Source organism: Lipophrys pholis (assembly GCF_963383615.2).
Source record: "Lipophrys pholis genome assembly, chromosome: 10".
Classification (NCBI taxonomy): domain Eukaryota; kingdom Metazoa; phylum Chordata; class Actinopteri; order Blenniiformes; family Blenniidae; genus Lipophrys; species Lipophrys pholis.
In genome coordinates this window covers 14,350,880-14,365,143 of record NC_137640.1, presented here as the reverse complement: position 1 = coordinate 14,365,143, position 14,264 = coordinate 14,350,880, and the positions used below count along the sequence as shown (strand labels likewise).

At 40.1% G+C, this 14,264-nt stretch overlaps 1 protein-coding gene across 5 annotated transcripts in view; it reads right to left on the bottom strand.

Annotated features, from left to right (window-relative positions):
• Nucleotides 1-14,264, bottom strand: part of elavl4 (ELAV like neuron-specific RNA binding protein 4) — a gene marked incomplete at both ends in the record, with an annotated part of 82,486 nt that overhangs the window by 25,190 nt on the left and 43,032 nt on the right. For all 5 annotated transcript variants that reach the window (XM_080473527.1, XM_080473528.1, XM_080473531.1 and 2 more), the window contains 2 exons: nt 1,164-1,317; nt 4,900-5,003. In XM_080473527.1, coding sequence (XP_080329653.1) covers nt 1,164-1,317; nt 4,900-5,003 — 258 coding nt within the window. The remainder of the gene's footprint in view (nt 1-1,163; nt 1,318-4,899; nt 5,004-14,264) is intronic.

Genomic DNA, 14,264 nt, shown 5'->3' with positions numbered 1-14,264 from the left:
ACCACGACTTGCTGGGAAAGTGTTTTTGGTGATATCAGACTTCTTGTCAAATTTTTCCATTAAAATATGACTTCCCTGCCCCAGTACACGCAATCATTTGCCAATCTTGTCTACTAAAACAGTCCACTTCTGTCTCACTTTAGTTAATGCTTTTGTTTTCTGACTGCAGGTTTTTATATTTTTGTCAATGCATTTATTGTGAAACACTACCTTGGATGTAGCAGGTGTAAAAGATGCATGAATGATACTTTTGGATGTTTGGCATATTGACTGCGGAGACTCTTCTGGGTCACCGTGTGGATTAGAAAGTAAAAAGCAATTTCATTTAAATTTAAACTTTAAAATTTTAATTCTAATTAAATTTTTTTACATGTCATAATCAAATAGTAAAATTATTTGGTTATCACACTTGAGTGACACATGGATATACAGTACAGTACAGTAGTCTGTACACAGATTTGATGTATTAGCCCACACACTGGAGGGTCTTGATGCTCACTTCGTCTTGCAGCATTTATTCCATGTAAAAGATAAGATTCGTACACACAAGTAATCCATCAAGACATTAACACACAAGTGTAAAATAAAGAACACGGAGGTACATTGAAATGCACGGGCTGTGACAGCGTCTCCAATCACATCTGCTCTTATTGTATTATGTAGATGCAGCAGCACAAAGTTCAAACCAATGAATTATCCCATAGTCAGTCACATCACTGATCTCATGGCTCTGAAACAGCTGTGCCACTGACAGTAAAGCATGACAAACCACAGCTCAGTAAATGGAAAGAGTTTCCTCTTGCAAATTATATTACCGTCTGAATAGTCCAGACTGACTGGCTCATCTAACCTACTGCTAAATTAAACCAGGGAGCTGTGATTTGATAAAAAAAAATAAAACCCACTGCAATAACTTGTAATGCAACCACATTAATTCGATAATATTACTATTTCTTTTTTTTAAATAAAAAAAAAATTGTATTGACATGTGACACACATGTATACAAAGGAAAACAAAACCAGCTTAAATAATGCAACTTTGTCATAGAATATTGATGACAAACTGAAGCCTCCCACATAAACAGAAGAAAGTCACGACACAGACTGATCAGGTGTTTCTGTGTTAAAGTGTGAAAAAAGACGAGGTGCTGCCCCATGGATACCTGTGACCTGGTCGACGAGGATTCGGGAAGTGATGATGCGTCCGTACTGGGAGAAAAGCTGCTCCAGCTCTTTCTGAGTCATGGTCTTGGGCAGGCCGCTCACATACAGGTTAGCATCACGGATGGAGGCTGAGCTGGGACGTGCATATGACACCTGTGAGGTTAAGAAAAAGAATAAAAGAAACAGGGTTCAGGATTCGTGAAAGTAAATTTGGGCTCTGGTGATTTAGCACTGATTAAAAACATGGTTGAATACAATCTAAACAAGATTATAGACGCAGCGGTAGTTTAATGTGTGCTGTAAAATATTCAAAGGTGTGGATCACTGGACCCACAGGGATGAGAATATGACTGCATTTTCTTAGAACATGTCGCCTTGGGGATTATCACTGTTAGAAAAAGATTTAGCCGCTAAGAACTCGGTGGCGCTCACACTTGGTGGGTTCTCCAGTCATTTGCTGGAAGAGGCAAAGTGAACTTTGTTCCCTGGGTAGAAGGTACATTTATTTGAACTAATGCTTCAGGTAAATGGGGGATGGGAGCACTTAAATTATTGCTAAACGTATAAAACAGGGGGAACGTTTAGGGTTTAACATGTTTCCTTGCAGATGTCAGTTTCCCTTTTGGGAAAATAAAGTGTATCAGCATAGTGCATTGAGAATAGAACATGCTATGTACGAAAGACATCTTTCATGAGGCACCCATCAGAGTGTCCTATCACCCGTGAGCACTGGTGAGCCGCCACAACATCTTCATTTGTAGGCCTGATTGTGCTGCAGTGAATGTTGAGCAAATCTTATTACAGCTCCTGCTGACTGGAGCAGCTCTCGAGCAGAGCTTTCATTACTTCTGACATGTGGGGTACATAACTCATCAAATAAGGTTGAAGTCAAGCAAATATGGCGGCTGTGCAGTCACATCCCTTAGCAACAGCACGGGAATCCTGGTGAACTTTTACCAGCGAGAGAATAAGATGGAGAACAGCTGGGCCGTTGGGGTGTATCTGATTTTCTTTCACACTTCTCTCTCCTCGGCTTCACGGTCTCCCTCGTCCTCGCGCATTACTTCTCCTCTTTGCTGCCTGGATGTTTACTGTCTGCTTCCTTCCTGCACGCTGCCTCGCTGAACCTTTCTCTCTCTTCCAGAGTCTGACTCCTTTTTGCTTCTCTTTCTTCTCTGTACAGCTCTCCCTCATTTTCTCTCCTTGTCAGCCAACTCCAGATGTCTAATCCATCAACACCTCCTCAAGCTGTGAGCGGTATTGTGTACTAGTGTGGTGCGGTGCATGTGTGAAACATCAGTGAGTGTGTGTGTGTGTGTGTGTGTGCACGCACGTGAGGAAGTTAGAAAAAACTAAGTGTGAAGATTAAAGTGATCACAAGCACACGCTATATAAATGTGCCTCAGATTATGTTGCATGTGTGTGACTGTGAGCTCCTCTCACCTTTGGCATGCTGCTTCCCCTCACACTTCAGTAGGAGAGCCGCATCGCAACCGTGGCTGACAAAATCTGGAGTGTCATGGTGTAGGAAACCGCAGCAGCGAAACCAAACTCAAAGACACTTCAGAGAGACACATCGCCTGAGAGCATGTGAATCTCTGGGCCAAGTGTTTCCTCACTAGTGTGGTGGCAGAGAGTGGGTAGGGTGTGACATGAAAGAGCGACAAACTTAATTTTAGAATTACTGCGCTGCCTTTTAATTTACCTTGTTACCTTCAGGGTTTTTTAAAGTCTGTTGTGGAGACTGAAAGCAAGGAAAGACGGCAGTGGGAGGGAGGAAATGAAGTGTGAAAGAGTGATAGCACCAGGCAGAGATGCAGAGTTGTCTTCTGTCATTACGAACACTGCCTTTATCTCAGCAACGACTTGAGGCAACCTCTTGTGTCGTGAGAGTGTCAATCTGTGACGACGAGACTCAATAAGGCCCTCATAAAGTTTGCACAACGAAAACAAACTTTAACTTCTGCAATGTTTTTAAAAGCACAAAACTCCCTGTTTAAAAGTTGAATATCTAACTGTTTATTAGCTTGAATCCTTTTCAAAATTAACCAAATATAATCCACAAAATGTGAATCAACAGGGTCATCTAAGATGTCTTTTTCATGAGATTTGAGTATTTTTATCGTACCTGACGATTGTGTAGCAAGTCACTATGGCGTCTATTGCAGGCTGATGAAGCAATAATATGTATGATGAAGGATGAAGCTTTTTGACCAAAACAAGAGCTTGACCGAGGACTGACTGGATCCTACAGTGAATTACACTCCTACTCGTCACCAGCCTCACATACAAAAGTTCTACTATAAATGTTACATATTGCACGTTTATAGATCCCATAAAATAAAAATACATTTCCCCAGTTTTTAACAAACTGTTCAGTTACCAATTGATGAACGCTAAATAATATTACTACTAATAATATTTTCAGAAAATGTCATCATTGAATTATTTTCAAAAATGTTTAATTTGGTCTTTTTCTAACTGTGAAATGGTGTCATATGTTTGAGGACTCCATTAACTCTGTATTAAATACAAATAGATATGCTGCTCTAACTGTTAAGTACACATTCAGGCTGACTGGAAGACTTAAAATGTCAAATCTGGAACAAACATGGTACATTTTTTTTATTTTATACCAAAATGTATGAATATACAGAAATCAAATGTGACATTATTAGGGGATTTTAATCCAGAAATTCCCTTTTTCCATATTATGATTTGCCTGTTTTAGAAATCGCATGAAAATAACATACAAAGGATATTGATGAATCATAATAGAAATATAGTTTTTCTATTTTGAAATCAAGAACTAACTTAAAATACCAAACTGTTCCAAAGCCGATGAGAGACACTGTCTGGCATTGGTCGCTACTCCTCTGTCAAAGACAAGCAGTGCTTGTACATAGTGTGTGCTCTCAGGATGATCTCTGTGGCATTTCCTATTTGTAAACAGGCTAATCCCATCCTATTAGATTAGATTATACTAGATTAGATCAGATGACAGAAAGCGAGAAGCCAGGGATTACTACAAAGCAACAGATTACTGCCCAGCTTAGAAACAACAACATATCAGCAGGCAGTGAGCAGAGGCGGTGGCAAGGGAAGATACCGAAACCGGAACGTTCGATGTAAATGTTGTAAAACATCAGATTTCTTTTTTTTTTTTTTTAATCCAATTGAGTAGGAAGTTTTGTAGAAAGATATGTACAGCATTTGCGCTGAATTATTTATCTTACCTTTTGACAACCACAGCCAAGTGTGCATATTAGTCACGCCACTTAAAGCTTAAGAATGGAGCCCTCAATTATTTTGGGAGACGTGATGATTGACGTGCTTCTTCCCTTTCGCTCACGGAAATCTATATAATTTCACCTTTACATTTTGACATTTAGAAAGTAATTAGCATATCATCTATAGTCACAAGCTTTTTGATATGTCTCTTTGATTTAAATGGTCTTTTTTTATTTCAGAGGCTCATGCATGTTAATCCCATCTCACCCTCCAGCACATTCACCAGCAGCATTACTATCTAAAAGGGCTTGCCGGGGAAAAAAAAGAAAGCAGGTTTTTAATTTAAATTTGACATGACCCCGACAACTTTTTAAACTTCAGTTATAAACTGACTGCGTTTCACATTTTAATGTGTTTCTATCTCGCATTTCAGCCGTATTACTTTTAAGTAGCTTGTTATGTAATTTTATCTGAACACATTTAGCTGTGTATTGCATTATTTACCTTGATTGTTTTGGTCTGAAGTCTGAGTCCATTTAATGTGTTGATGGCTTTCTCTGCATCCTTTGGATCGATGTAGTTGACAAAGCCGTAGCCCAGACTCTGTCCTGCAACACCAGAAAGAAAGAAAAAAAGGAAAACCTTTAATATTTATTTATCCTAGGGTCGTGGTGTGGCGGTTCGCATCTTCAGTTTGATTTTGGGCTTGCGGTCCTTTCTGTGTGCATGAATGTGTTTTTCTCAAAGTATTTGGTTTCCTACCACAGTCCAAAACATGCATTCGTCTTTAGTTAGTCTTAATTACCCATAAGCACAAGTGCTCGTAGGTGTGTGACTGCAATTTCTAGTTGTTTGCCTCTAATGAACCAGCAATATATATGAAGAGTGTGCGGTGCTATTTCACAGCTTTCCTCGACCCTGACACAAAAACCCTTCCCTCCATTACACTTGTGTTGAGACAGTTAAACCCTTTAATATATTAACCTACACTCTATCTGCCAACCAGGTTTTGAAAGCCTTATCAGGTAGGCAGTCCAATAATATAGACCATCTTTGACTATGTGCCACCACTTCAGACAACATGTATTCCTTACCCAGAACATCCTTTACAACACATCTTCATCGCTGCTGACTGTGATCAGTGTGACTCTCTGCCCAGAGCACAGAAAGTCCTGGTGTGACTTCAGTCAACAATGTGTCATGTGAAGCCTGCTTTGTTGTGACTGTCCATATTTGTGCAATGAAACATGATGAATAAGACAGCCTCTCTCCGGGTCTCTGTTATTTCACCTCTCTGTTGATTCAACACTTAATGATGAAAACGATCAAAATCCAGGAATAAAGGCATTCAACTTAAAAAGAAAACAGTTCTATCGGATATTCTATGTGAAAATAATTTGATAAATTGATGAGATTTAATTTGATTTTAACTGTTATATAAACATCAGGTCTGGTCACATTATAGAGAGAGTGGGTCTTAATTTTATATCAATACTCTGTCTACTAGTGTTGATTTGTGCTTTAGCTTCTATACCATTGTTGGTATATCATTTATTTCCATTGCTGGCATATTTTATTTATGTTATTGCCATGTGATTTATTTAATATTGTTGTATAGATGATTGCCAAATCAGTTTTGAGTCCAGAGTTTGCAGAAAAATGGAAGATGTAACAGTGAAGCTCATTGTGTCGAATATAAATTGAAAATGGGGGTGAGATTAAATAAGTTTTCTTCTTCCCACACTCTTTCAGGCAAAATTGGAGCTTGCTTTCTTTATGTTAAATGCATGTTGACATGACATGTCCTGAACCATGTAATGACTTTGTCTCCCTTGAGCTCCACTATGGAATGCTTTTGCCTGAAATAAATAAATAAATTAATTAATTAAAAATTGTATGGCCATAAAATTGTCATTAAATAAACAACAAGTGAGTGCTGATGCCTCTTTTTTCAAGATAACTGTCTGGCAGTCTTTCAATGTTACTGTTTGTTTTCAATGGTTCTAAGAAGCTCATGCTACAAATGTGTGAAACACTTGAATCCGATCTGTGATTATCGGGTCAGACTGCAGAAGTCCTGGGGTCCACTGTAATGACTATCATATTGGCACATAACTCAAGTTCTCTGTTTTCTGGTAGTTTTATGAAATTATTGGATATCATAAGTCATGCAAGAGTTATGGCTATAAGAAGTACTGATGCTATAGTACTGTCGTCAGTGACATGTTATTCACTGTCTGATGGTTATACGGTGTTGGTTTGTCCTCGCTGTGTTTGCATTGGTTTTCAAAGAATTCCTGGTTCATCCCTCACCCCAAAAGGCATAGCTGTTACATTCATTTAGGATTTTAAATTTCCAGTAGTTCTGAGTTTATGTGGTTGTGCGTGTCTCTGTGTTAATCTGTAGACTGGTGAACTGTTCAGGCTGTACCCTAACAGAAGATAAATAGATGAAAACAAGAGGGTGACATAAAGAATGACTAAGTAAAGGTTAACCTCAGCAAAGCTATCACAATGGTAACAAACACATTTGTTTTTGTCCTTGCAATTGTGTAAAATATGCAGAGCAACCTCTCCCCACCCCCAACCCACTCCTCAAAAACTCAATTGTCTTAGATAGCAAACTCCCTTTGAGAGTAAAGCAGGCCTGACATCTCCCAGTGTTTCCCCCAATGCATCAAGCCTTTCAACAGGCTTAGGACTTTAAGCGGACGCCTGCAGCCATCAGGGCCTTCAGTCTGCTAGTTTTCAACAAACAGCCCCCGTCCACTGGCACCCGACAGCAGCCCAAAGACTCGCAGTCAGTTTAAGAGGAGTGGCATATTCACACTAATAGGAACAGACAGCGGTTAGTCAGAGACAAAGTGAATCACAAAATATGGAGCATGGCTGTTTCACAAAATAAATACTTTTGGGCTATGGATATCACGACGCAGAAGAACAGCTCAGAAGAAAGCAGTGAAAGGGCCAGGAGGGACTTGTAGTCCTAACATCAAACAGCTGATGATTTTCTCTTCTTCGCTTCTCTCCTCCCTCTTTTCCTCTGGATTAACTGTGGATTATCAGACACTCCATTGTTAATTAAAAACCTGCCATCCTGGAGAGACTCCTGCTATTTATAACTAACCTCTCTCTCTCTCTCTCTCTCTGTCTCTCTCTCTGTCTCTCTCACTGTCTCTGTGGTGTTATGTTTAAATATAACTTTCTCGATTATTTTTGTAACCTTTCTTTTTTTGGTTGGAGTTTAAACACACAAAGGAGGCCATTATTAATGTGGAGGAGGGGGACACGTGTCAAAACAAATAACTGAATGAGAGAAAATTAACATGTCAATCTTTTGCTCGTAGCTAGACCAACACTGCCGTTAAACACTGGGCCTCATGGAAAAAGCACTGGTCTGCTGTTATTGGCGCCATTTTTTTCCATTCTAAGAATAGCATAGTTAATTATTTTAAAATGAATTCGAACTTAAAAATTCTACATATATTACAGATCATTACTATATCTCCCGTTTAACTACAAATCATATTATGTAATAACAAGTAATAGTAAGTAACTTACTTATTAATAGTAAATTCCAGATTTTGTGTGCCTGCCTCTCCTTTGATCTCAGCATCTCCCTGGCAATAGAAGCTGCTCTCCTCTGATCTCCTCCATTATGTACCTCTCCCTTCCACTTTGTGTGGGTCATTTTTTAAAAGAATAACTTTTTTTCTTCTTGGGGGTGGGGGTGTTTGAAGATTGTTTTTGGGAATCTGTTAGCCAAATCGTTGACAAAACTCGGAGCAAATGGTCCCGAATGTTCCGCATGTTTTGATGTGCTTTTTGTGTCTGTGCTCCCAACAGTGCGTGAAAAGTTACGCGGCAAAATAAACTGCGGAAAAATAAACTGCGGAAAAATAATCTTAACATTAAAGGGCCGTCTTGGATAGTAATCTTTGAGTCTTGCCATTAAAGCAGGCACAAGAATTGTTTCTGTTGATAATATTGTGTAGTCTTTATTTATTTATTAAACGCCCACGCTTAGATGCCCCCTCCCCCAACACCCACACCTAACACCATCAGATGTAAGACCAGACCAGGAAACATCACCTTTTGATGGTCCAGATTCTGTTCCCCACAACTGTGGTTCAGATATCCTTCTGGGTGACATGATTTTCAGACTTTACTATTTCTTGCTCAGTTCTATAACAGCACGAGTGAGAGACGATACAGCATTCACAGCAATTGTTACTTTTCCTACAGTATAGATTTTACGAGGCCATTTATTCCACAGCTGACTCTGCTGAAAATTATTAGTATTTTTTTTTTTAATCTTCGTTAGAAGGAATTCTTGTTCTGAACTGATAAATAATCTTCTCTTATTTGTCTTTTGCGTTGTTCTGTCGATGTGGTCGATGTGATTCAGCATTCGGCTTACAGTCTTAAAACAAACGTAATACTGTATTTACTCTGATTACAGCTCAAATGAGGTGGTATTCAGGAGCTGCTGTATAGAAATGATATTTGTGTGTGTACACTTTAATTGGGTGTGCATGTGGTAAACATGGGGAGCTTTCGCTGGCACTGGCATAACTTCACACTCCCACTCCCGTCTTCACTCCCTCTCTGGCAAGGCTGAAGTCCTCCAGGGCCGGAAGGAAGAGTTTGGAAGCAAGGCTCGCTGGCTGGCATCGTTCCCCAGGTGAGCGGGGAGATGAGGGTAGACAGAGGGAGACATCTGCCTGCAGCATCATAGGAGCTCCAGAAGGGGATTCCACCCACTATATCCAGCTTGCTACAGAGCAGCAAACAGCAGGGGGCCACCGGCAGATTGCCTGGCATGCCTAGTATCTGCACTGATGGGTGGGAGAAGTGACGCCAACACATCTCACTGGCAGATGTATACACATGTGCATGCATATACACGTAATCATGTAATCACTCCATCACAGAGGCTCACATAAACAAACACAAACAGTAGAGTATGTCCTCGCAGCAGGACGGTGAGGTGAGAAAGCGTTTGTGACTTGCCAGTGAGTGCATTGCTGGGGTTTTTTTTTTGCTTGAAGAGGAGATTTTCTATTTCCCGAACCTTAAAAATGTCTTCAATGATTGATGAGCCTTTTAATGCTCGGCCCCAGCCTGTTTTTGTCACAATTTTAGAATTTAAAATGACATACGTCAAGTTTCATGTTTGCCTCATTTTTAGAAGTGCAGAACTCCCAACGTCATATAAAAGTTCTCTCCTCAGTTAACAAGTCTAAGCTGCAATTAGAAAATTTACTGTACTTGACAGAAAACTGCAAAAATGGAGCTCGACGAAACAGCATACTGTCCTGACTATAGACTCTGTTAACCTTGTCTCTAAAATCTAGAAAATGTTATTGTGCTATCAAAGTTGTCATTCATAGAAAACACTACAAAAGGCTTCAGAAATTAAATCATTTTAAATAGAAATGCTTCTGAGCAGAGTAAAATCCAGACATTAAACAGCAGGGAAAATACAGTAAGTCTCATCCATCAATTTAATATCACCATTAGACTTTCTTTAAAAAAATCCTCTGTTAACTGGGAAGTCTTAAAAACCTCAGATATTTTTAAGACACACTCAGTCTACTGGAGTTGCATAATTACAGAAAAATAACCTACGCACTACAACTGAGGCAACACAGAGAAGCTATTAAAAAGTCATGATGAATAGCATCTAATGGAGTTATAGCTAACAGAGAAATCTGCCATGTGCTGATCAATTACCTTAATGGATACGTTAAGTTATATTTTTTAATTGTCAATTAAAACAAGAACCCAAATGATGCATTGCTCTGCATAATAGCCTTTTAATGAGGTAAGATATTCACTTGTCTTTGATTTTTTTTTTCCAGCTCCTTACAGTCCTGCACATAAAAATCCTCCACCAACTCTTAACAACTAGAATAAGGAGAAAAAAAATGTTTCTAATGAAACACATGGATTTATAAAAACGGCAGAGGATATCATTTAAACATCTAGGTTTGCTAGAAGGAGCCATTATATTTTGTTATGGCTAAAATGTGACTGTAGCACTGTAGCATGGGGTCAGATCTGTCTCAGGGGTTTGTTTGCCAACTTCTTGATTGCACATGACTCCAAACAACTTCTATAATCTTTGCATCAGTTTTGTTTCTGTTCATTCCACTCGGGCACCATTAAGATGTAATGCTGCAGCATAACTGGCGAGCTGGAAGATTTGAGATCCATTAGCAGATTTATGACATCACACGGTCAAATGTACTTGATTTATTTGAAAGGGTGAAGGCGATGATCTATAGCCATGTTCACAAAATAAATCTTTAAAAAGAGGCACCGACATTTTGTAAATTTGTGAATAGTTAAATGCAAGTTAAACAGCTGATTTGAATCTGTAGGGAAATTTCGTTATGTTTATATGTTTATGAAGTATAAACTCCACATATAGTGAAGTAAAGCAGAGATATCCAGCATTGAGAATGAAACTTAATTCAACATCTATTTCTAATCTCACGACACATCTTGCTTGTATCACGCAGAGCAGTAAACTGTGGTTGGATGTGGGACTTCCTGTATTGTCACAACGAATGATGTTGTTTAATTACACATATACTTATACTCACTCAGACTATCACACCGTCTCCTGATTGTGACACATCAGCTTTGTGGACCAAACATTAATTTGGTCTCATCTACTAATAGGTACCATAAAATACCTAATCAGGGTGCTTCAGCTCGTCTCTCAGTGATTATTATGTTATGGGTGATTGGGGTATATTAAAAAAATAAAAACACACACGACAAAATAGCCAAGTGTGTCAGATTCCCGTGATTCATGTGTGAATTTTCAGTTTTACATTAATACAGAATGACAATTATTGTGTGTACAGAAAGATTCTATTTTTGTGCCATGAATGGTATGATGAGCATGATTCAAACTTTCTGTGGACATTCATTGATTTTAAGACTGAAATCACAGTGTACGGCAGTGCTTGGTCATATTATGCCACATGTCCACTTTGACTAACAGACTAAGCTCACGAGGTGACGGAGAAAAGTGGCGAGGGCTAATTTGAACCGTCCTGCACTCCTTTGGCGGTCCTTTTGTACATGCAGACATGAATTGTACAGGGAGGTGGGCATGGTTTTCACTGGGAAAATCACTGCTATTTCTAGTGAGTAGTGCTTTGGTGTGTTGGCGAGTTATGACTAAGCCATTATTTGTTTCCTGAGCAGCAGCAGGTTGCCCAATGTGTGAGATGGGAAAATGAGAGTACTTTGAGCGGGTGTCCTGCCTGCTGCCACCACTATGTCGTTTCACCTTTCCTTTCTCCCCTCTGCGCACTCGCTCGCTCGCACGCACGCACACACACACACACACACACACGCACAAAAGGATACATATGTAATTTGACATACTAGTGGATGCAAAAGTGCATATAACGACAGAGAAGTGTGAAACAGCAGCGAGAAAAGCAAAATATACTATGATCAAGTTAAAAATGTTCATGTGTGACTGAAAGATATAGTATGACACACAATCGTGTACACATAAGAGACTTCAGTCCATATTGCCTGTCATAATTTGGTGTCTTTGGTGGTATTATGTGACTAAGAGCCCTGTACCGCAGACATGAAAGCATCTTGTCTGATGATAGCAGGAGATGAACGCACTCACACAACACACTATAGGCTCTTTGATCTAAAGTAGGAGCTCTCAAATAAAAAACATAGCTGCGAGAAAATAAAATTGCACTGTGTTACTCACTGAGGTCTATTGTTCATAATAATATTAGTAAAATGATGTCGCTATTAACTGGAAAAGTTCATTCGAACGTCTGACATACTGTTGTCAAAACAGATATTATAATGTTGTATTTTGAGCAAAGTGAAATTGTACTGAGCAATTGTTGATATTATTTTTGAAATTAGTCACTGTTTTGTCTTCTGTTCATATGTAGTTAACATATTTACATAAAAATAAGAAAACAAAAAAGTGCACAAATGTGTACAAATCTGTGGGAAGGGACCTTTGAATAATATCTATGAAACACTTCACTTGTCCTTGCAGTCCCACACACTGTCAGCAGCTGTCATTCAGAAGTGATTGGGGGACAGAAACATCAAAAAGAGTGAGTGGGAGTTTCAGCGGGCAGGAATCCTAACAGCTACGAACTTTAGATGACAACACCTTGAGAGGCCTGACTGTCCCTCTACTTCGAATCAGGCAAATCAGTTCAGTCTTAAATCAGTCTTATATTTGTCAACATTTTACCATGAGGGAAACATGTGAATTTGTCAAAATAAATGTGTCACATTTATTGCTTCCATCCTCATCCATCCCCTGGCGTTTCACCACTTGCTGCTGCAGCAACTTGAGGTTATATTATTTTTGATGTGCCAGCACTCCCCGGCATTCGAAAAGGTGCCCTGTCAACAGCTTCCTGTCAAAATACACTTCACTTACCTTTAAGACTCAATAGTAAAGGTGTAGAGGGAGTGTGTAAAGTATACAAAAAAAAACCCCGCAAAGAAGACAAAAGGGTGCAGTGCTTTGAACACCAGCATAGGGTAAGTGCAAATCATGTTGCATGTATTAAGTCCATTTAAATAACTAAATTCATAAACAGAGCCACGTCCCCCGCACACACATATCTACTGTAGATCCCTCTCCCACTCACTCATTCAACACAACTCTCCCTCCTGGGTTGTCAAGGTAGCAGCCACAGTTGCAGTCAGGAGGCTCCCACTCTCAGCTCCCAAGGCCCCGCTTCCACCAGACACACAGAGAGCCACTCACTTGCCCACATAGAAGCTCAGACACACACACACACACACACACACACACACACACACACACACACACACACACACACACACACACACACACACACACACACACACACACACACACACACACACACACACACACACATACGTAAACCTCCCCCTCATGGTGGCTCCCTGAGCCTTGGGGCCAGTGGACTGCAGCATGCAGTGTGTGTGGGCTGGTTGGCTAGCTGCGCAACTGAAAAATAGAAGGGAAGCTGTCAAACAGAGAAGCCCCTTTAAGTCTTGGATAACCCTGTTACGTCAGCATTGCAGAGCTGAACCTGCTGCACCTGCTTGAACTCCGACTGAGAGTGAACAAAGTGAACAGCCCTGCCCCTTTAAATGACTTGCAGTACACTCAAAAGTGGATGATTTCGGGTGGGGCTCTGGAGCCAACCCTGAGGCGCTTTCAGCCCCTGGATCTGGGGACGGCACAGGGGACAGGTACAACCTCTGTGTTCCCTGTAAAGGGCACTAGGAGTGAAATGAGAGAGGACAGAGGCTGTCTGATGTGAGGGTCACAGGAGGAGCAATGCAGCCAGGCAAACTGAGGACATCCAATTCTGGGTCCAATGCTGGGGAGTGGTGAGGGACTGAAGAGGGAGTGAGGAGGGGAGAGGGACAGGACATTCTCGGGACCTGGGACTCCTGAAACTTTAATGTGTGTCTGCCTGCTTGTGTATGCAGTTCTGAGTCTGGCAGCTCTCTTAATACCTGGCTTTGGAGATGTCAAATCCTTTTCTCATCTCTTTCCCTGTCAGCTTTGTTCATGCTATCTTCATCCTTCAGACCTTTTCAGGTTCAGATAAATGCAGCCTATATGTGGGATATAAACACTACACAGATCTCCCATGGCAGAATTTCAGTAAGAAATTGAAAAGTATGAATTGGTTTGACACAATGCAGGTCAGGACTTTACTTTTGCTTTTTAGGAACAGTGGTGGAAAAAAAGTTTTCGGACGCACTTAAGATATTTTTCACAAATACTTAATAATATTTGAGATTGTGTAAAATGTTTAGTGTTTCAAAAAGTGTGCCTGCATTCAACA